Genomic DNA, 22,755 nt, shown 5'->3' with positions numbered 1-22,755 from the left:
TACTATTATAAGTTTTCTTATAATATCTAAATAAACTTCCTAATTAGGAATTATATATAAACGGAATAGCCGAACTAGAAGCCCTATAAAAGAAAAAAGAAACCTTATTAAACCTAATAGTTATTTCCAAAAATACTTAATAATATATAATTCTGGAAATCTTTTAGATATTAGATAAACTAGATCTGCCTATTTAAAGCCTATCTTATACTAGAAAACTTACTTTCTCTTTAATATAACTATAGCTATTCTTAAAACTTATACTAAGGCTTAGTTAGTATATTATATATTCCTACTTTTATATTATATATTCCTACTTTTATATAAAGAGAACTTCTTTTATATAGAACCTATTCTCTAATTAAGATATTATTTTATTACTAGAAACTAATTACTTCTTTAAAAAGCTAGTATAATTTATTAATTCTTGCTATTAATCTATTTCTTGCTATTAAATATTATCTAAATAATTCCTATATTCTTAATACTAATTCGAAATATCTAATCTTTCTATATTCTATATTAACTTTAATATTAACTATTTCAAACTTAATAATAGTACTATAAACTCTATTTATATTATTTTATAGTTTTTCTTTCTATATATCCTAATATCTTTAATATTATCTTTATAAATATAAATATTACTTTAAAGTTCTAACTAACTAAATAGTTTTATATTATATAAAGTTAACTTTAATAAGTACTAAATAAATATAATTAGCTTTTAGAAGAGATATGAATTAGTTTTAGAAGAAGTAATATCTTATTCTAAGTTATTTCTTAATTCTATTATTCTAACTTCTTTTTTATTAATACTTATTTTATATTTTCCTAATATCTTTAGTATATTTATATATCTTATTTTTTTTATATTTTTTATATTATTTCCTTTCTTTTATATTATTTTTTGAGTTAATAAAAATGTCTTTAAATAAATAAGGAATTAAAATATATTTATATTATAAAATTTTCGTTATTTTCTTCTATATTTCACTACTTTAGATATTATTACTATATTTATATTTCTATTATATTATTTTCTTATTTCCTTATTATTACTATTTAGTTTAATTTACTTTAAATATTTCCTTAATTTTATTTCTTTAAGTATATATATTTATATTCTTTTCTATAATAAAAGCCTAACTTTATATTTAACTTTCTATAATTATTTCTAATTTATAACTATATTACCTTAAATATATCTAATTATTATATCTATTTTCCCTATTATATATATTATTATTTTAGCTTTATTTTCTTATTAGGAAAAAAGAAAAACTCGAATATATATAATATTTTTATATAATCTAAGACTATTCTAATTTATTTTTTATTTTAAAATATACTTAAAAGAAATTCTTATAACTTCGAAAACCTTTAATTTTATAACCTATAACTATTTTACTAATAATATTTTTATAACTTATTAAAAATAATAAAATAGCCAAAATATAGATTTCTTAAGCTAGCGAAGTATAATAGCTAGTTCTTATAAGCTATAGTATTATTAAAAGCCTATAGATTAATAGTATTAAAGTTTAGAATATTAAAGAAGCTTAAATAATTATAGAAGGTTTACTAATACTAGAAAAGATAGCTATAATTACTGAATTTAATATAAATATTCTAGATAAGCTAAGTAATATATATAATAAGCTCTTAAAGTAAAAAACCTTTATTAGAAATAGAACTAGACTAGGATTAACTAAGAGAGAGCTAAAGAACTATTAAGCTAATAATAGGGAATTCGAGAATATTATTAAAGGCATTTCTAAAAGTAAATAAAAAAAGCTTAATAAGATTAAGACTATAATAAATAGTCTTAATACTAAGGATTAGAATAGAATTCTATTATATAGTAAAGCTTTTAGCTAATATATTAATAATATTTATAATACTCTTAGTAAGAATATTTATAAGAAGTTATATTTTCTTTTTAAGATAAAAGCTTTAGTATATAAAGCTATTTTAGAGTATATTAAGAATAAGAAGTATTAGAATACTAGTATATTTACTAAATTAGATATTACTAAGGCATTTAAATATACTAAAGCTATTTCGGAATATAGAGAATTAGAGTTTAAATTACTATTAGCTAATAATCTTAAGGCTAAATAATATATTTTTAATATTTCCGGAATCCTAATTAAGGAAGTTTATAATAATAAGCCTTTTCCTGCTTTCCGAGATAAGCCTAAAGAATAGGCCCTTATTATAATTTTAGCTTTAACTTAATCGGATCTAGCTAAGAAAAATGGAGCTAATTTAATAGAGCCTAATAAGAAAACTACTAGTAAAGCTAGTAGAACTAGTATAACTAGATAAGAAGAACCTTATAAGAATAGAGAATAAGCTAAGCCTAAGACTTCTAATAAATAGTAAAGATCTGAGTACTAGACTAAGTATAAGATTAGTGAAATAGAGAAAAGTAAGAAGGAATTCTTTATTCTAAAGAAAAAGACATTATTTAGAAAAATTCTTATAACTATACCTAGAACTAAGAAATAGAAGACTAAAAGTATTAAGTCCAAAGAACTTAATAAAGATATTTAGTATACCTGTAAGATACTAGCTAAATAGAAGTTAATACTTACTTAGTAAAATAAATATATTTTTAAGGAAATATATAATAGTATTATAGGACCTATCTATAAGCGAGAATACTATAAGGTTAATAATAGATTCCTTAAAGCTTTTTATATAGTATATACTTAGTAACTTACTAATATTTTCTTTATTAATATATAAGAGATTAAGAATACTCTAAAGCTAGTTACTAAGATTTATAAAGTTACTAAAAGCAAGAAGTATATTTCTATTACTTAAATAAATAAGGAAATACGGGATTTCTTTTTTAAAAACTAGGAAATTAAGAAATATAGATATAAGTACTATATTTCTAATTAATTCCGCCCTAATTTATAGCTTTAATTTAATACTATAATCTCTATTTCTAAGTCTAGTACTACTAATCTAGATACTAATAGCTATATTTATAAGAAGAATTACTTAAAGTAAATTAAAAAGCTTAGTATTCGAGAGCTCTTAATAAAAGAAATAGAGATATTATAGTTCTATCTCCGAAAAAATAATATATTAATATATAGAGATCTTAGTAATAGCTATTTTACCTTAGTCTCTTAATTCTTAATAATAGATCTATTAATATAACTCGGATTTTATAAGGCATTAAGTAAGTATCCTATTTATCTAGTTACTTACTTTTAGCTAGCCTAATACTTTATTTCTGGAAATATTAATTATAATTAGTATAAAGGTAATACTAAAGATCTGGCTATTACTAAAGCTTTAAGTAGCGAATTCTATCTTAGTAAAAAGTATTAAAATATTAGTTATATTTTCCTTACGAACTATAAGAAGGCCGCTACTTTTAGTAAGAAGTTCTTTAAAGATATTAATTACTTCTCTATTTCTAATAAATTTAAGCCGGAAATAGCTAAGGAAATAGGCGAGTATTTACTAAAGATAATAGAAGAAAAGACTTCAAGTATAATTTATTTAACTAGACAAATAAATACCTTTAGCTAGGTAATTTATAAGTCTAGAATTATAGGAAAGCTTTAATTCTCGGATAATATATAAGTTAAAAAATAGCTTAATAATAATTTGCTACTTAATAAGCCTTTTACTATAGTTTTAATAAGTCTAATTACTATTAAGGATAAAATATACAAAAATAAAGTCTCTTATAAGGTTATTAAAGCCTCTTATCTAGAGCTTTCCCCTTTTATTAAAGGTTAATTTAAGAATACTATAAATAATACGAAATTCGAAGAAGCTATTTATTTGAAGTATATTAGTACAATTTATAATATGATTTACTATAATAAGCCTTCTTAATACCTAGTAATAAAGGCGGAAATTAAGTAATAGTTAAAGGCGAATACTAATTAATATAAAGAACTATATCGGATTTAATATAAGAATATAGCTAAGCGGATTCGGATTATCTTTAAGTAAGTTCGGAAATATAAAATAAGACTATTTAAGGATAATAAGTCTTATTTTAGGTATATAGAAAAGAAATTAGATTAACTAATAAAGGAAGATCTTGAATATTTTATTATTTTAGACTCTAAATAGGATTTTTTTATTATTTTTAGTACTTAGGGAATAAGTACGAATAAATAGGGGATTAGATATAGTATAGCAGGCTATACTCGTCAAAAATCGTGTTATTTTAGTGGTTTTGAGGTTTAGGTTATATAGTAAAGGCCGCGGCCTTTTATATATAACTTGCGGAAATTATATAAGAAAGCTAGTTTTTCTATAGATTTAGAGAATAATCCTTTATAAGTATTTAATTAATTGAGCTTTTATATACTATATACTATTTATGCTTTATTATTTATACTTTTAATTTATTATTTTGCTATTAAGTTACGTTTTGTACTCTGGTATACTTTATATGGGTTTTTGTCTTATTATAGTTTCTCTCTCATAATATATACTATAAGGTATTTAGTTCGAGGTTATTTATAAGTTATTATATCTATATATAATTTTTATTTAACTAATATATATAATAATAAAACTTAGATAAATTAATAAATATATGCTTTTATAAGTAATTATTATACTTACTTTTGAAACTCGCATAAATTTATAAATCTTGAGGCTCTTAAAGAAGGCAAGAATAATAGTAAGTTATTTTATATTAAATAAAAAACTAGATTTACTAATATATTTAATAAGTAAAAGTAAAGCTTCTAGTTAAGTCTTGTAAATAATTATAAGTAGCCTTTTTAATAAGTAATCTGGATAATAAGAGAAAAGCTTTACTATTAATTACTTTAAGAGATTATTATTAAACTTTATTATTAATAATATCTCTTTTCGGGCTATTACTATATCTAGCTTTAAAAAGCTAATATCTTATTTAAATTAATAAGTTTTTATTAAATTCCTTCTTATATATATATATACTAATATTTAATAGTCAAGTACAAGCTATATATTTAAAGATATTTATAGATAAGCTTAATTTATACTATATTAAAAAGAGTTTAAATATTAAAGAAGAAGTAAGAGAAAATATTAAATCTCAAGGAACTTTCCCTATTACTTTAGATACTTGAATAAGTATAAATTAAAAAGCTTTTCTTGGTATTATTATATAAGTTAATAAGTTATTAATTAATTAATTTTTTTTAAAAGATAAACTAATTTTATTTTAGATATTTTATAAATAAAGATTTTATATTAAAGTCTTATTTATTAGCTATAAAAGACTTAAATAATATATACTCTAATATTTATATACTTTCTGTTTTATTAGAAGCTTTGAAATAATATAATATTAAATATAATATTACTAGATAAGTAATATAAATCTTGGTTTTTAAAAAATAATTACTAATATATTTTATTTAGTATTACTCGAGATAATACTAGCTCAAATAATACCTTATTAAAGGCTTTTATAAAGTATTATAATAAGAAAGGTATTAAATTTCAAGGAGATATTTCTTATATAGCTTATATATTAAACTTAGTAATTCAAGATATTTTAAAAGCTCTTATTAAAAATAATTATAATACTTCTTATTCTACGGATTTATATAAGCAAGAAATAGAAGAACTTAAAGATAGAGAAGAAGATAAAGAAGGAGAACAAGTAATAAGTAAGTTTCCTATATAATTTATAAGAGATTTATTAATAATTATAGATTTATGAATTTGGAGAAAGATTAGAAAGACTATTATAAGTCTTAAATATAACTAAGAAAACCGACGGTTATTAGAAGCTCAAATTAAAGCTTTTAATATAGAAAATACTCGATTCCCTTAACTTAGTAAATAATTATTTATTTATTTATTTAATTATTAATTAATACTAATTATTTATAGATTAAAAAAACACGGTAGTCTTTAACTTATTATATATTAAAGAACTTTTTATATATATATAAAGCTATTAAAGTAGTTATTAATAGCTCTAATTCAAAGGCTTTTAAAAATAAAAGTCTAGTTTTAACTAATATTAAAATTACTTATTTAAATAATATTTTAAATATAATTTCAATATTTATTAAAGCTATAACTAAGTTACAAGCCGAAAATTATCTAACTATATATTATATTATACCTAAGGTATATAAAATATATAATAAACTCGAAAATTTTAAAAAGGAATTTAAAGTAAGTCTTTTTTTAAATTCTTCTTATATTATTAATAATATTATACTAATATTTAATAGGACAAAGCATTTACAGATACTATTAATAAGGGTATAGCTAAGCTTCGAAAATATTATCCTAAAACAGGCATTTTAGATAATAAAAATAAAGCTTTATATTTAGTTCTTATTCTTAATCCTCGAATTAAACGAGAAGAATTAGCTAGTATTAGCTTATCTACTAGTATATCTTCGGGTATATATAATAGATTAAAGACTAATTATAACGTATAAGTAATTCCTTTTATTAGTTTTTAATAAATTAATAACTAATATTTAAATCTAGATATAAATATGATTATAATATATCTCAAGCTAGATCCGATTCCTCGGATCTTAGTATGGCCGATTCCGACTCCGATAACTTAGATATATATATTACTAATTCGTCCTCTAATATAGGAGACGAATTAATAACTTATTTAGAAAAAAAGAGAGAAGATAAAAAAGTAAGTAAAATTCACTTAAATTCTACTAAATAACTAGCTGATATTTTCTTACTATATTTTAATATATTAGTACTAATATAAATATAGACTAAGCCCTTAGACTATTAGAAGTCTAATGCCGCTAGATTTCCTGTTTTAGCTTTAATAGCTAGGAAATATTTGGGAATTCCGGCTTCCTTAGCCACTAGCGAGAGATTCTTTTCTCAGGGCGCTCTTATTATATCTAAATTACGCAATAGACTTAATAAGAGTACCTTTGAGCTAATATCTTGCTTAAAAAGCTGGGGGCTATTTACAGATGAATTAGAAGAGATTAAAAAGGAAGAGTAAAGGGGGAAAAACAAGATTTCGAAGAGGATAATCAGTTTATTATTCTAGAAAATTAATATTTAGCTAGTATTTTATAAGTCCTAGCTTAGTTTAAATAGGGCTGCTTAATAAATACTCTAATTATTTAATAATTATTAAGTAAACCTTGATTTATTATAGTCACGTGACGAGTAATCACTTGTATTCATTGTTGAACTAGCTAAGTAATAAAGCTAGGGTCACGTGCTTGCAATGTAAACCAAGTAAACGATACTGAATTGACTGCTGTTCTACAGTGGTAAGTAGCCCGTATATATAGCCCTGAACCCCCTAAGTCACATGTACTAAATCCCTATGCCAGCTGAACCGATTACAGCTATACAGGGTATTCCAGCCGTACAGGGTATTACAGCTATACAGGGTATTCCAGCCGTACATGGTATTCCAGCTATACAGGGTATTCCAGCCGTACAGGGTATTCCAGCTAGTGCACAGCCCCATGGCGTTCGGTTCCAGGGCTTACTAAGCCTATTAGGGGCCTCAGGCCCCTAATTTCAACATTCATGAATATTCATGAATATATATTCTAATCTAATCAAATTTTTTGAGCATTCCGGTAATCATATTCTAATCAAATTAATCATGAATATTCATGAATATTCGAAAATTCTTGATTACTTTTTTGACACACTGGCGTCGACCCTCTTTGCGCCTAGAGAGCCTGACTAGAGGAGACATCCACAATTACGTCTCCTCAAAGCTCGGAGGGAACAACATGTTTCAAACCTCGCGCGCCTGAAACCGCTAGAAGCAGAGCGACTAGTCAAAGAGGTCACGACTAAGGCAGCTGGCGTATTTCTGTGGGTGTGCCTAGTTGTCTTATCTCTACTGGAAGGCTTGCGAGACGGTGATGGTATCTCTGATTTGCAAGAAAGACTGAGTCTCTTACCATCCGACCTCGAGGAATTATTTTCAAAAATATTGAACAATCTCAGTCCCCGGTACTTCGACCAAGCATCAAAACTCTTCCAGTTAGTTGGCGCAGCGCTCGAGGACGAGCCCCTCACTCTCCTTTCTCTGGCTTTTGCAGACGATGGCTGGAACTAAGTAATGTTATCCTAGGTCAAAAGTTTATTAATAGAGGAAATCGATTTTAAAACGGAAATGATGCGACGACGCCTGAACAGTCGCTGTAAAGGGTTACTAGAAGCCCCTGTCTACAGTGGAGATTCATCAAAAGCCAAAGTACAGTACCTTCATAGGACTGTAAGGGATTACTTGCACCGTTCCGATATCTGGGATTACTTGCGATCAAGAGTGTCAGGATCCTACGACCCTGATTTGATGCTATGTGGTGCCTACCTCCAACTACTAAAGGCGGCGGAAATGCGTAATATTGTGCTAAGAGACTTTGAGAATTTGGTCCACATATACATCAAATATTCTCTCAAAATCGAGTCTCGTTCCAGAGACACACATATCTTGACCCTCAATCAACTCGATAAAGCTTGCAACGAATTACTCAGCGGCAAAGATCCTAGCAATTCGGCCAAGAGCTGGCTTGAAGCTGGATGGGCGGTTCAAAATCCGTTTCCAGCTGGGGACAAGATCGGAATTCGCCACTGGACAGCATTCATATCGAAAAATAAAGGAAATGCCTTCTTCGAACATTCCTTTTTTGAATTTGCTTTTGATTGTCAGCTGTATTGTTTTGTAGAGGATCAATTGAAAAGCGGATTCAAACCAGCAGTTCAGCCGGGTGGGCTGTCCCTGCTCGACAGAGCAACGTGGAAAAAGGGCTCGAGGATGCTGGATATTCTATATAATAATGGGATAAAGCCTAGTGTGAAAAAAGGGACCCAGACTTTAGGAGCCGAAGTTCCTCCTCGACCAGGCTCCTCTCGTTCAATTATCAAGCCGCTTAGAAAGAGCTGGATAAGCAATTTTGTGCATAAGCTTGGAGACAGAAGTGGTAAGAGAAAAGGAAGTGAGAAGGATAGTATACCGGATGAAATGTTTTAATATATAATAGGAAATAATAAAGCTTGTTATAATATATTAAAGAATATATTTGTTGAGAAGACAGGTCACATGGTGTCACGTGCAGACGTGGCACTATTATATAGTCTAGCGAGATTGTAGCTTTATAAAAGTCTGTAATCTCTCTTCTTCTTCTTATCTCTTTAGTTAATATAATCGAGTCTTCTCTCCTGCCTCTATTTCTACTATACTATTCCCTTATTAGGTTATATCTAATTAAAGAATATATTCTTAATAAGTTATAAAACTTTAATTTATTTAAGTATTTAGGGAAACTATATATTAAATACTTTATTTACATAGTTAATATAAAAGAAAACATAACCTTTATTATAAAGCTTTATAAGAGAACTCGAATAAATACTATAATATTTAAGGCTTAGAAAATAAAATAAAAGGTTTCTTATAAAGATAATTCAAAGCTAAAAAAAAGAAAACTAGAATATAAGAGGCTATAAAAAAGTATATATATCCTATAATATACTAGTTTCTAAAAAACTTAGCCTTTTAAATATTTCTAATATATTTTAAATATACTTTTTTAATAAAGCAGCCATATTATATATATCTAGAAAGTAATAGAATATAAGTAATTATCTTATATAATTATATTAGCTAATAAAATTAAAAGCTAAATTATAATATTACTTTTCTTTTTAGAATAAGCTTATTTTCGAGCTTTATAAAAGCTATTAATTTATCTAATTTTATATAAAAAACAGGTGCCTTTAATATATATTTTAGAAGAATTTATTATTATTTTTATATAATTCCGGATAAGTATTTTTTTAATATAATGTAGCTAATATTATAGGTTTTATAGAAATTCTAATCTATTAATATTATTATTATAAATGCTTTATAAAACCAGGGAATTATTATTTAATATTAAAACTAGATATTACATTAGATTCTTATTCTAATTAATTTACTAGATTTTATATTTTAGTTTATTTCTTATTAGCTTAATTATAATAATTTATTTAATATTATATTTTTATTTATTATTCTTTAATACTAATAAAAATAGTTCCGGATTTACTTAATTTAATAAAGAATTCTAAGAGTTTTTTTTTATAGCTTCTTTATATAAAAAACTAGATATATTTTTATAATTTCTAATAGCTTAAAAAGAAATAAATAATTATACTTTTCTAAAATTTCAAATAGGTCCTTTATTTAGTTTCCTAGCTTTTAGTTTAAATAATTAGATTTCTAGTACTTTATAATTACTTATAACTTATATTATAATTTATTAGATATCTAGATATCTAAATATTTAAATATTTCTTAAATATATATAATATAGTTATTTTATTAGAGAAATGTATTTGAAATATATTTAAAAGACTAAGTTCTTTAGAAACTAGTATATTATAAGATATATATACTTTTTTATAGCCTCTTATATTCTAGTTTTCTTTTTTTTAGCTTTAAATCGTTTTTATAAAAGATCTTTTATTTTACTTTTTAAATAAATAAATAAATAAATAAATAAATAAATAAATAAATAAATAAATAAATAAATAAATAAATAAATAAATAAATAAATAAATAAATAAATAATAAATAAATAAATAAATAAATAAATAAATAAATAAATAAATAAATAAATAAATAAATAAATAAATAAATAAATAAATAAATAAATAAATAAATAAACGGAAATTATTAATTAATATTTTAATTAGAGATTATATTTATATATTAATTATTATAATTAATTATTAATAAGTCTTTTTTTAATATAAAACTATTAGCTAGTTTCTATTTATAACTAAAAAAAAAAGCTATAAGCTTTATATTTCTCTAGATTGGAACTCTTTTATTAAAGCTAGCTTACCTAAAAAGAAACTAAATAGAAATAAAGCTAAAGTATTAATAAATTAATTATATAAATTATATAAAATTAATATAAGAATAATATATAATATAAGCTAATAAATACTATTATTTAATTAATTTTAAAATCGGGAATAAAATATAAAGAAGTTATAAAAGAATTCTTAGAATTCTTTATTAAATTAAATAAACTCGAAACTATTTCTATTAATATTAAAAGATAATAAATAAAAATATAATATTAAATAAGTTAATATAATTAAGCTAATAAAAATAAGCTAAAATATAAAATTTAATAAATTAGTTAAAATAAAAATCTAGTATAATATTTAGCTTTAAATCGTTTTTATAAGAGATCTTTTCTTTTATTTTTTAAGCCCTAAATACTATATCCGTAATAGTATTTAAAGCTTATTTCTTTTAATCTTATAAAGAATTTTAAATAAACTAATTCGGAATTATTAGAAATATAAATATTACTAAAATAATAAAACCTTAGAAATACAAGTAATAGATTCTAGAATAATAAAAGCAAAAAGCTTTAGAACCCTTAAAGAAATTAGATATTTATATTTTTATAAATATATACTAGTAATATATTAGAAATTCTTTTAAAAACTCGAAAATTAAAGAATCTTAAATAAAGGCTATTCTTTAACCAAGTCCTAAAATAATAAATATCTATAGGCTAGTAATCTAATTATTACCCTTAAGCCCTATTCTATAATCTTATAGGCCCTATATATATACTAGTAATAAAACTACTAGAAAAAATATAATAAATTAATTTCCTAGAATATTATATAATTCGGAATAATATTAACTTTTTTTAAAGCTTCTATTAGTTCGAATTATTCTATTAGTAGCCTTTCCCGAATTAAATGCCCTATTAATACTCCTAAAGATTTTTTAAATAAATCTATAAAGAAAAAGGCTTTTTCTTTTATTAAAAAGCTCTTATATATTAATTAGTTTATTATTACTAAAGAACTATATAAATAGGCCAAGAAAGCTAATTACTTGCTTTTAAATATTAATTCGATTATTATTAGCTATTAAATTTTTCTAAAAAAGCTATTTTATATAAAATAAATTATAAAAATACTAAGAATCTTCTTAAAAATACTAAACTCTATAATATTAAACTCGAGAATAATATTAAATACTATATAGCTATAATAAATTAGATTATAATAGTTCTAGCTATTTCTATTCTATTTATTTCTATTATTTCTATAATTCCGGCTATTTCAAATTTCTTTTAAAAGAATTCCGAACTATTTTCTATTTATTTCTATTTAGAATTCCCTATATCTTATACTTTCTTTAAAAATACTAGAATTATTATACTTTTAGATTTGACTTTCTTTATTAGAGATTATACTATTTTTAATAACTAGCTAGTTTAGATTAAGAATAAGTCATAAGAAAATACTAATTTATATTTCTTAAAAAATCTCAAACTTATTTATATTTCTAATAAACTTATAAATAATACTCTTACCCTAACTAATTCTTATATAAATAAAAATAATTCAAATTAGTATTATTAGCTTTTAGAGCTATATTCTTACCTAAAGAAACTATATTCTAACCCTAATAAGATATAGAATACTTATTATAATTTTAATAAGCTTTAAATATATTTTAATTAAATATTTCAGGAATTCTATATTCTCTTTTTATAATTATTTATAAAAGGTAATATTAGTTTTTAAGATATTAAATGTAAACTAAACGAGAAGCTTTTATTAAAGCTTTAAGAATTAATATATATTATAATAATTAGTAAATTAAGGCTATATATAAAAAAATTAAGAAATATAAGAAAATAGAAACTATTCTAACTAAGTTTATTTCTAGTATTATATTCTTTTATATTTCTAAAAAAGAATTCAAGAAATCTATATTAATTACTTTTATTAAATATATATTTCTTTATAAATATAAATAATATCTTATAAAAACTAGAAATCTTTTAATTATTAAATACTTTAATTATAACGAATTCGGCTATTATATTAAATACTATCTAGTTAGATATAATAAAGAAATTAAAATAGCGTTTTCTAGAATTAAGCCAGGCTTAATTCCTATTTTATTAGAATATTTAATTCCTATTTTATTAAAGTATTTAGAGAATTCAAACTCTAATTCTAATATAAAACCGGAAAACAAATATTCTTAAAAAAAGTCTTTATTTTAGGGACTTATAATATGAATTTAATAGAGATTAACTTAATATATCTAATAAAAGAAAATACTTTTATAATATCTTATATTATTAATATAAATAAATTAGAAATTAAATCTTTTTCCTTTATTAATACTAGAGCTAATAGTTATAATTTTATTAATATAAAGCTTATTTAGCTTATAAAACAATTTCTAGAAATAAAACTATAATTTCTTTCCTTATTCTATATTATATATAGTTTTAATAAAAATCTAACTAAATTTATTAAGAAATATATAAAAGTCTTATTTCTAATTAATAAATAAAATATTATTTTTAGTAAAAAATAGACTATATATATTAATATTCTAGTTAATTATAAAAAATATAGGCTTATATAATTTAATTATATTATTAGTATTTCTTAGTAATAGCTAAAGAAATAATCTAATTAAAAGTATTAAAAGATTTTATTATAAGCTATTTCTGGAAATATTTATTCTTAAATAATTTTTCTTTTTTTAGACTAATTAGAGAAAATTATATAAGATTATAGAAACAGAGCTTTTATAGTCTAATTAAAATATAATACCTAAATAAAAGCCAAAAAGTAAAAAGAGATTCTTAATAAAAAGTAAATATTAGATTTAGCTATTCTTATTTCTATAATATTTAATTATATAACTAAGAAAAAAAAAATTATTAGTTAAATCTTTATTTATAAGATTAATAAAAAACTTAAAGCTCGGAAAAAAGATGCTATATCTGGCCCAGAGAATTAATAACCAGAAGAAATAGAGCTTTAATAATTCTAGAAAGTATTATTTCCGGAATTTAAGAATTTTATTTTTATTTTTTCTAAAAAGAAATCTAATATTCTTTTTTTCTATAAATTATATAATTATAAGATTTAGATTAAAGGCCCAAAAAGAACTAAAAATATTAGATATTAATCTTTCTAATAATAATTTATTTAAGACCTTTAGAAATCAAGTATTTCTTAAAAGATAATCTAGCTAAAGGCTTTATTAAAGCTAGTTAAGCTTTCTTTACTTTATTAGTTCTTTTTATAAAAAAAAAAGTAAATAAAAGTTTATAATTTTATATTAATTTCTATTATTTAAAAGAATTAATATTTTCTTTTATTTATTAATAAGACTTTAAATTAATTATCTAAAGCTAAGATCTATACTAAATTAGATATTTATTAAGCTTTCTATTATATAGCTATAAACCCGGACTTTTAAGAGCTAATAATATTCCGTATTTACTATATAATATATAAATATAATATTTTCTAGAAAGGTCTTATAAATATCCCGGCTATATATTAATATTATATAAATAATATACTTTTTAAATATTTAGATAACTTTTATATAATATATTTTAATAATATTTTTATTTATTTAGAAAACCTAATAAAATATAAATAATATATATATAAAATATTTAGGCTTTATTATCTTTATATTAGATATTAAAATAAATTCTAATAAAATTAAAATAATATATAATTAGTAATTCCCAAAAATAGTTAAGAATATATAGTTCTTTTTTAACTTCTATAACTTTTATAAATGCTTTATTAAAGAATATAAATAAATTACTAAATTTTTTACCTTATTTATAAAAAAGATTTTTTTTAAATAGTTTAAATAATATTAAAAGACTTTTAATTATCTAAAAAAAAGCTATAATTTCTATTCTAATTTTATAATACTATAATCTAGATCTGCCTATAATAATAAAAATAGATATATTTAAAGAAATAATTATTAGTTTACTTTTTTAATAAAATCCAGAAACAGGCCTTTAATATTCTATAGCTTATTTTTCCAAAATTATATTTCTAGTAAAGATTAATTATAATAAGAAAATACTTGCTATAATACAAGTATTAAAGAAATAAAAAAATTAAGCTAAAGGGCTTTTAGAATACTTTCTTTAAAATTTATCCTAATTACTATATCTTAAAATATTTTATAATTACTAAAAAGCTTTTTTCTTAATAAGCTAAATAAGTTAAGCTCTTATTTTACTATTATTTTAAGCTTTTATATTATTTTGGAAAATTAAATAAATAAATAAATATTTTATTATAAAAATAAGATAAAATAGATATTTAGGGCCAGATTAAAAAAAAGCTATAAACTCAAATATTTCTTTTTAGAAATAAAATTAATTCGGAGATTATCTATAACTTATAGCTTATAATAATATTTTATAAAATCGGTTTATTTAATCCGGAATTCGGTTCTAAAAACCAAATATATATTAAAGACTTTCTAAAAGAAAATACTTTTATTAGAAATATAATTTCTCTAGAAAAAAGTTTTTTCTTAGAAGCTTTATTAGTAAACTTTACTATAATTACTCCTAAAAAAAGTATTATTAGAAGCTTTTATTAAATATAATAGCTTATAACTTATAAATAAAATCTTATAAAATAATTATATATTACTAAATCTAGAAAAGCTATATATAATAGCCTAAGCTAAAAGTAATATCTAGATATTATAAAACGGCTTTCTTTTATATTATAGAAGACTTTATATTATAAAGAATAAAATAATTCCTGAATTACTTTTATAAAATATATAATAAATTCCTTTCTAGATATCCTAGATATATAAAGCTTTATTAGCTATTAAAAAAGTAATATTACTAGCTATTTATAAGTAAAGATATTAATTAATATTATAGTAATTACTATACTTATAAGAAATTATATATATCTAGAAATAAAAAGCCTAGTTTACTTTATTTCTTTCTAGTTCCTAATTACTTCTAGTAATATATTATTATGGATTTTAAAAGCTATCTAAAAAATAAATCGGGGTATAATATAATTACTATATTTATAAACTACTTATTTAAGTATCTAATTATAATTATTATATGAAATATAATTATAGCCAAATAGCTAGTATTTCTATTTTTACTTTATATAATATACTAAATAAATATTTCAGAAATAATTATATTAAATTAAGAACTCTAATTTATATCTAATTTTTAGAGCGAATTCTATATAAGAATTAGTATTAAGCCCAAGCTCTTAATAGCTAATTATTCTTAAATAAATAAATAAATAGAAATTATATTTATATATTAATTATTATTAGAATAACTAGAATAAATAGATTATTATAATTTAATTATTAATAAGCTTTCCTTTAGTATAAAACTATTAGCTAGTTCTTATTTATAACTAAAAAGAGCTATAAGCCTTATATTTCTCTAGACTAGAACTCCTTTATTAAAGCTAGCTTATCTAAAAAGAAGCTAAATAGAAATAAAGCTAAAGTATTAGTAAATTAATTATATAAATTATAGTAATTTACTTAAGATTATATAAAATAAATATAGAAATAATATATAATATAAGCTAATAAATACTACTATTTAATTAATTTTAAAATCAGGAATAAAATATAAATTACTATAAAATAAAATATTAGAAATCTAATTATTTAAGCTAGAAGCTAGGGAATTAAATAAAAGACTTATTTGAGATTCTAGAATAATATAGCTATTTATTTCTTCTAAAACTGCCGGAAATTATAAAAATATATCTAGTTTTCTATATAAAGAAATTATAAAAGAATTCTTAAAATTCTTTATTAAATTAAGCAAATCCGGAGCCGCTCTTATTAATACTAGAGAATAGTAAATAAGAATATAGTATTAAACGAGTTATTATAGTTAAGCTAATAAGAAATAAACTAAAATATAGAATCTAGTAAATTAGTTAGAATAAGGATCTAATATAATATCTAGTTTTAGTACTAAATAATAGCCTCCTGGTTTTATAGAGCTTCTATTATAATAATAATAATAATAATAATAATATATTAGGATTTTTATAAAACCTATAATATTAGCTAGATTATATAAAAAATAATATTTATCTAGAATTATATAGAAATAATAATAAATTCTCCTAAATTATATATTAAAGGCACCCGCCTTTTATATATAATATCTATATCCGAAATACTAGTTTATTTTAGAAAAGAGAATAGTATAAAATTAGATAGATTAATAGCTTTTATAAAGTTCGGGAATAAGCTTATTCTAAAAAGAGAAATAATATTATAATTTATTAAATACTCAGATATCTGGCCAGTGTGGTACGGCAGGCCGTACTCGTCAAAAATCATATCGTTTTGGCGGTTTTGAGGTTTAGGTCACATGGCAAAGGCCGCGGCCTTTTGCACGTGACTTGCGGAAATTACATAAGAGAGCTGGTTTTTCTGTAGACTTAGAGAATAATCCTTCAAAAATATTTAATTAATTGAGCTTTTGCATACTGCGCACTATTTATGCTTTACTATTTACGCTTTTGATTTGTTATTTTGCTATCAAGTCACGTTTTGCGCTCTGGTATACTTTATGTGGGTTTTTGTCTTATTACAGTTTCCCTCCCACACCAGATATCAGATGCCTTCTAGATATATATAATACGGGCCGCCTTACTAGAGAAATATACTTGAAATATACTAGAGATATTTAGAAGGCTAAGCCCTTTCGGGACTAGTATATTATAAAATATATATATTTTCTTATAGCCTTCTATATTCTAGTTTTCTTTTTCTTAGCTTTAAATCGTCTTTATAAAAGACCTTTTACCTTACTTTCCAAGCCCTAAATATTATACCCGTAATAATACTTATTTAAAACTATATAGAAATAATAATAAATTCTTCTAAATTATATATTAAAGATATTTGCCTTTTATATATAATATTTATATTCGAGATACTAGTTTATTTTAGGAAAAAGAATAGTATGAAATTAAATAAATTAATAGCTTTTATAAAGCTCGAAAATAAGCTTATTCTAAAAAAAGAAATAATATTATAATTTATTAGATATTTAGATATCCGGTATTTGAAATATCTAGCTAAATATTTAAATACTTCCTAGATATATATAATATAGCTACTTTATTAAGGAGTTATACTTGGAATATATTAGAGATATTTAAAAGACTAAGTTCTTTTAGAACTAGTATATTATAGAATATATATATTTCTTTACAATTTCCTATATTCTGGTTTTCTCTTTTTTAGCTTTAAATTATTTTTATAAGAAATCTTCTATTTTACTTTTTAAACCCAGAATATTATACTTATAATAATAATTAATTAATTAAATATTTTATTAAAATAAATTAATAAATTTAAAGAATTAGATTTTAGAAAAGAAATATAATTATATATAATTAAAAAATATATAATAAACTTTAAATATCGCGAGTATTAATTAGAGAAATTAATAATTCTTTAATAATTTAATTATATTACTATTTATATTATAGGCTTTAGGCTTATAAATTACTATATATATATATATATTATTAAAGTTTTTTATTTAAAGAAAGCTTTTCTAAATCTTATAAAAGAAATAAAGATTAGTTTTATATGAAATTTAATTTTATAGTTTTATAATTTATTAATTTATTTTATTATCTTATAATATCTATTTATATATATAATATTTTCCTATATAATATAGTATTTAATAGCCTCGAATTATTAAATAATTAGAAAGACTAAAAAATAAAAGTTTAGTATTTTATATAAACTATATATTTTAATATTTATAATAAATATCTAAAATCAGCTATTACTTGTTATTTCTAGTAAAGTAATACAAACCGAACCACTGCATATTATTCTATATATAATCGAAGGTCCGGAAATAGTCTCGAGAAGTATAAATATAATACTTATATCCTCACATCTTTGTCAGGAGCTACTATTCTCTGATTATTATCATTTTGACCTGACCCGACGAGTCAATATAAGACATAGAGCGTCTTCGTAGCACCCAATAGTTGTTAATAGATTACGAGCTTTATACATCAATAATCAACTGATTGAATACGTTCTGTGCTAGGAAAGGTTAAAAATCTGATTGGGCACATTAATAATCTGACAGCCGATATCTCCTTGGAGAAGGAGAAAGGGTATTAAATCAATTATGGGACATTTATGTACGGCGTGTAGCCGTGTAGCCTGTTGGGGCTGTCGAATTTGCGAGCGGCACACACATTCCAATCTTACATACCATGTTTTCTATTGATCTAAGCTACAACGCAAAAACACAGAATACATTGCCGAAGCAGAAATGATAGCTATCCCTGCGACCCGCAAGAGCATCATCCTCCAAACCTGCTGCATCTTCATTCATCTTTCGATGTGCCTCTGACCTCAAGGTCTGCAACCCGTTGCATCTCCATTCCGTTCTCAATTTACCTTTGCCCTCGGGCCCCTCAACCTGCTGCATTTCTTGCCATCCTGCAATCTCCTCTCTAAACTTAAAATTGGCACATCCAAACTCCCCTAACACCTTCGCCACCTCAGACAGCTTCTCTAACCCTACAATCTCCTTCACGTTCTCCTATAAGTATGGAGGTTTATTCGAGAATGAACAGCCGGAAACCATACTTCGTACTGTCGTATATGGAGGATCATTGTAGAGCGTTGAGGATAAGGTCAGGTGTGGTTGTGTTTCCGGCAAGAAGTAGCTGGACAAGCTGTCAAACACCGGAATGGATATGCTGGTCTTACACTATTTCCAAGTCCGCGCGAAGGGGTATGGAGTGAGCTGCGCTGAATCATCACCTTTTCTAGCCTTCAAAGCTCTGATAAGAGCATTTTTGGCAGACACACATGTTGAAAATCAGGGGCTGTACGCTCTGTGTGGCCCACTTTTAAGTGGAGTCGTAATTTCCAGAGTTTTAAGGAAGCGGAGCTTCCATAGAAAACACAACAATCAAGCTTCATTTCAACAACACAATTCTCGAATCCAAGTTCATCAGTTTGTTGCAAGATCTTCTCTGCCCATACATCAGCGCTGAGAGCAAGATCGACATAGCTGTTCTGGTCATCCGATGGACAAAGAGATCTGTCTATGGTATGGTTATTCATTCCACTTGGCGTTGCAACGTCTTCTCTTTGCTGCAAAGTCGTAACGAAGTCGACTACCAACGCAAGAGAGACCCGGATTACTTCAATGCCTTCCAAATCGCAATCGTCTCTTTTGAGTCGGAATGCTTGTTTCCTGATGTGCTCGAATGTTATCCGAGTACTCAAATGGGATTCATCTCCTGTCCTGACCATCAATACGCTTTGTGCCTGAGAGTACTCATCGAGACTGATGCGCCGGTCCTCATCTTCCTTTACATCTTCATCCAGCTCGTCGAGGACGAGAATGATGGCTCTGCATAGTGGGAGCAGTTTGTGAGTCTGTGTGGTGAGTTTACAACATGGAGAAGGCTTCTCCCCTCGGTCTAGACTTGTGAGGAGCCAGGATGCTTGGTCGCAGAGGGATTTGTGAGATCGAACAATATCTACCACTGCTTGAGGACCAGTAGAAGTGATCCGAACCGGGCCTGCAAAGAAACGACCAAATTCGAAGTTAGGTTCGTTGTCGTAACGGAGAAACCAGTCTTTGTAGATGCAACCGAGAATTATCGTAGGGCAAACATTGTTTCGCTGCCCCGATGGTGAAAGGTAGAGCGTTGTAGGCTTATTGCAAAAGCGGCTGAGTTTGTTAGGCTTCAGCTGGGGAGTAGCTTCATCCAGAGTTATCATATTTTCAGTGAGAACCCAGGACAATTTGGTGTTTCTTCGAAACATGAGATCTCGTCGATGAAATTTCCAGTATTCTTCTAGTTGTAATTTGACCTCGAGCTTCAGTTCTCTGGTCAGAGGCTCTTCAAGGGGAATATCAGCTCGATCCATTGCCAATTTCATACTAGCGATGCAGACGTCTGAAAACGGAATGGAGCGTTCGCGGGTGATATATTTCAAATCGATGTCAGCCTGGATCTAGTGCCACGGTATTCGACCGGTGATCAATTAAAGAGGCAGTTTTGGGACGTACTCCCAGGGGACCTCAGGTGTAGGGAGAGTTGACGAATCCTCAGTTGAAGGACGAGCGAAGCGGATGACGCTTTAGGATGTGACTCTTGGGACGGAAAGGTCCGTATGTGGATGTATCCTAAGGGACTAAGCAGAGTAGTCGTGAAATAGATGGATGCTCTGTGGACGGACGAGCGAGGAGGAGTGGCGAAACAAATGCTCCTTGGACGGACAAGCAAAGCTGTAGGGATTGCAATCGGATGATTGATTGCGCAGTCGAATGAGACTTCGTAGAGATGCTCTTGCGGGTGTATATTCCGAGTTAAGTACTACAGGAGTCCCCTAAACGTTGACACAAGAGGCGTTCGCTGTATCCCGATTGTTCTGATTCAGTCTATGTCGATCGTAGCAGTGGAATATGTACCCGTCTTGGTGCGAGATGTATTGCGAATTGGACTAATTCGAAACCGATCGCGATGAGTCATAGGCGGTGACGACAGACTCGAGTCTTGAGTTCATATGCGAATTTCGATAGAAACAAATCATTGAATAGTCTCAGGAAACTCGAAAGTCGAAGTAATGTGGTCTGCTTCGTGAGCGGGAGCACCGAGGTTATTGTGTGAGCTGAAAGCGAATGCTCTCTTGAAAGAGTCTCTAATATCTTTCACTTTATGCTCGAATTCCATAGGATTTGGATCCCGTTAGGCGATTGTGCTCAGATAAAGCTGTAGATCAGCTGCTCCGGTAGGAGTTGATTCCCTGTGAGGTTGTGAATGGCTCCGGTTGTGATAGTCTGGGTAAAGGCTTTCTCAAGAGTGCAGGATCTAGCATAAAACATATCTTAGTCGTACTTATAGAAAAGTCTTTTAAGACCCTGCGCAAAGACACATTTCGGTTGAGCCAGGTTCGTAGTCTAGATAACCTAAGCACAACCCACAAGTCCTCCTAACAGGGCTATTGTTTATGGTATTCTTATTGCTCGTTGGAGGCGGAGGAGGACGAGTCTGTAGTGCAGGCGTTTTGGCGGCAGCCGGAGGAGGACGGTTCTGTAATTGAGACGCTCGGGGTGCGATTGGCGGTGTAATTGCTGTGACATCAGCTCCTCCCTTGATGAGCAATTGCATCACCTCCTTGTGCCCCTTGCGATATGCCATATGGAGTGCAGTATCTCCGGATAAAGTCTGCGCAGTAACGTCGGCGCCTTTCTTGAGTAATTGTTGTACTATCACCTGGTTCCCGTTGTTCGCTGCAAAGTGCAGAGCCGTTAGATTAAAGTTATCCTTCGCCGTCACCTTGGCTCCCTTCTCAATAAGCAACCGCACTACCACCTCATGTTCACTATTGGCTGCCTCATGTAGAGCTGTCCCTCCGGCGCTATCCTTCGCTGCGACGTCAGCTCCCTTCTTGATGAGCAACCGCACTACCGTCTGGTGTCCGCTCTTGGCTGCCTCGTGGAGCGCTACCCCTCCAGAACTATCCTTCGCTCCAACATTGGCTCCCTTCTCGATGAGCAACCGCACTACCGTCTCGTGTCCGTTCTTGGCTGCCTCATGTAGCGCCGTCCGTCCGGCACTATCATTCGCTGCAATGTCGGCTCCCTGCTCGATGAGCAACCGCACTACTGTCTGGCGTCCGCTCTTGGCTGCCTCGTGAAGCGCTGTCCGTCCGGAACTATCTTTCGCTGCGATGTTGGTATCTGGTCTCGTTGTCTTGTCTGTAGATTTAGAATGGAACCAGCCTACGATCCGTTTCAACATCTTGGAGATAAGCAGATGAATATAAGTTACGTCTGGGACCGAGTTTTTTAACGATATCGAAGAGTGCGTAGAATAGCGGCGGCTCATAAACATTTGCTC

The 22,755-nt window shown here is 25.8% G+C and overlaps 4 protein-coding genes across 4 annotated transcripts; 3 read left to right on the top strand and 1 right to left on the bottom strand.

Annotated features, from left to right (window-relative positions):
• Nucleotides 1-6,763: 6,763 nt before the first annotated feature.
• K444DRAFT_543070 (uncharacterized protein) lies at nucleotides 6,764-6,985 on the top strand (the record flags this gene model as incomplete). Its single annotated transcript, XM_024875935.1, has 1 exon — nucleotides 6,764-6,985. A coding segment is annotated over one exon (222 nt), but the record flags the coding sequence as incomplete, so codon positions are not given.
• An 890-nt stretch (nucleotides 6,986-7,875) lies between these two features.
• On the top strand, nucleotides 7,876-8,999 carry K444DRAFT_704074 (uncharacterized protein). The gene has a single exon (XM_024888079.1). The coding sequence runs from the start codon at nucleotides 8,129-8,131 to the stop codon at nucleotides 8,984-8,986; it is 858 nt and encodes a 285-aa protein (XP_024729666.1). The 5' UTR covers nucleotides 7,876-8,128; the 3' UTR covers nucleotides 8,987-8,999.
• Nucleotides 9,000-19,503: 10,504 nt separating this feature from the next.
• K444DRAFT_635712 (uncharacterized protein) lies at nucleotides 19,504-20,791 on the bottom strand (the record flags this gene model as incomplete). The annotated part of the gene is made up of 2 exons (XM_024883905.1): nucleotides 19,504-19,560; nucleotides 19,829-20,791. 2 exons carry the CDS (start codon nucleotides 20,789-20,791, stop codon nucleotides 19,504-19,506), a joined length of 1,020 nt encoding a protein of 339 aa, XP_024729665.1.
• Nucleotides 20,792-22,009: 1,218 nt separating this feature from the next.
• Nucleotides 22,010-22,552, top strand: K444DRAFT_542536 (uncharacterized protein; the record flags this gene model as incomplete). The annotated part of the gene is made up of 1 exon (XM_024875882.1): nucleotides 22,010-22,552. One exon carries the CDS (start codon nucleotides 22,010-22,012, stop codon nucleotides 22,550-22,552), a length of 543 nt encoding a protein of 180 aa, XP_024729664.1.
• Between the last annotated feature and the right edge of the window lie 203 nt (nucleotides 22,553-22,755).

Source organism: Hyaloscypha bicolor (assembly GCF_002865645.1).
Source record: "Hyaloscypha bicolor E unplaced genomic scaffold K444scaffold_165, whole genome shotgun sequence".
Taxonomy (NCBI): Eukaryota; Fungi; Ascomycota; class Leotiomycetes; order Helotiales; family Hyaloscyphaceae; genus Hyaloscypha; species Hyaloscypha bicolor.
This window is presented reverse-complemented; position numbering and strand designations above follow the sequence as displayed.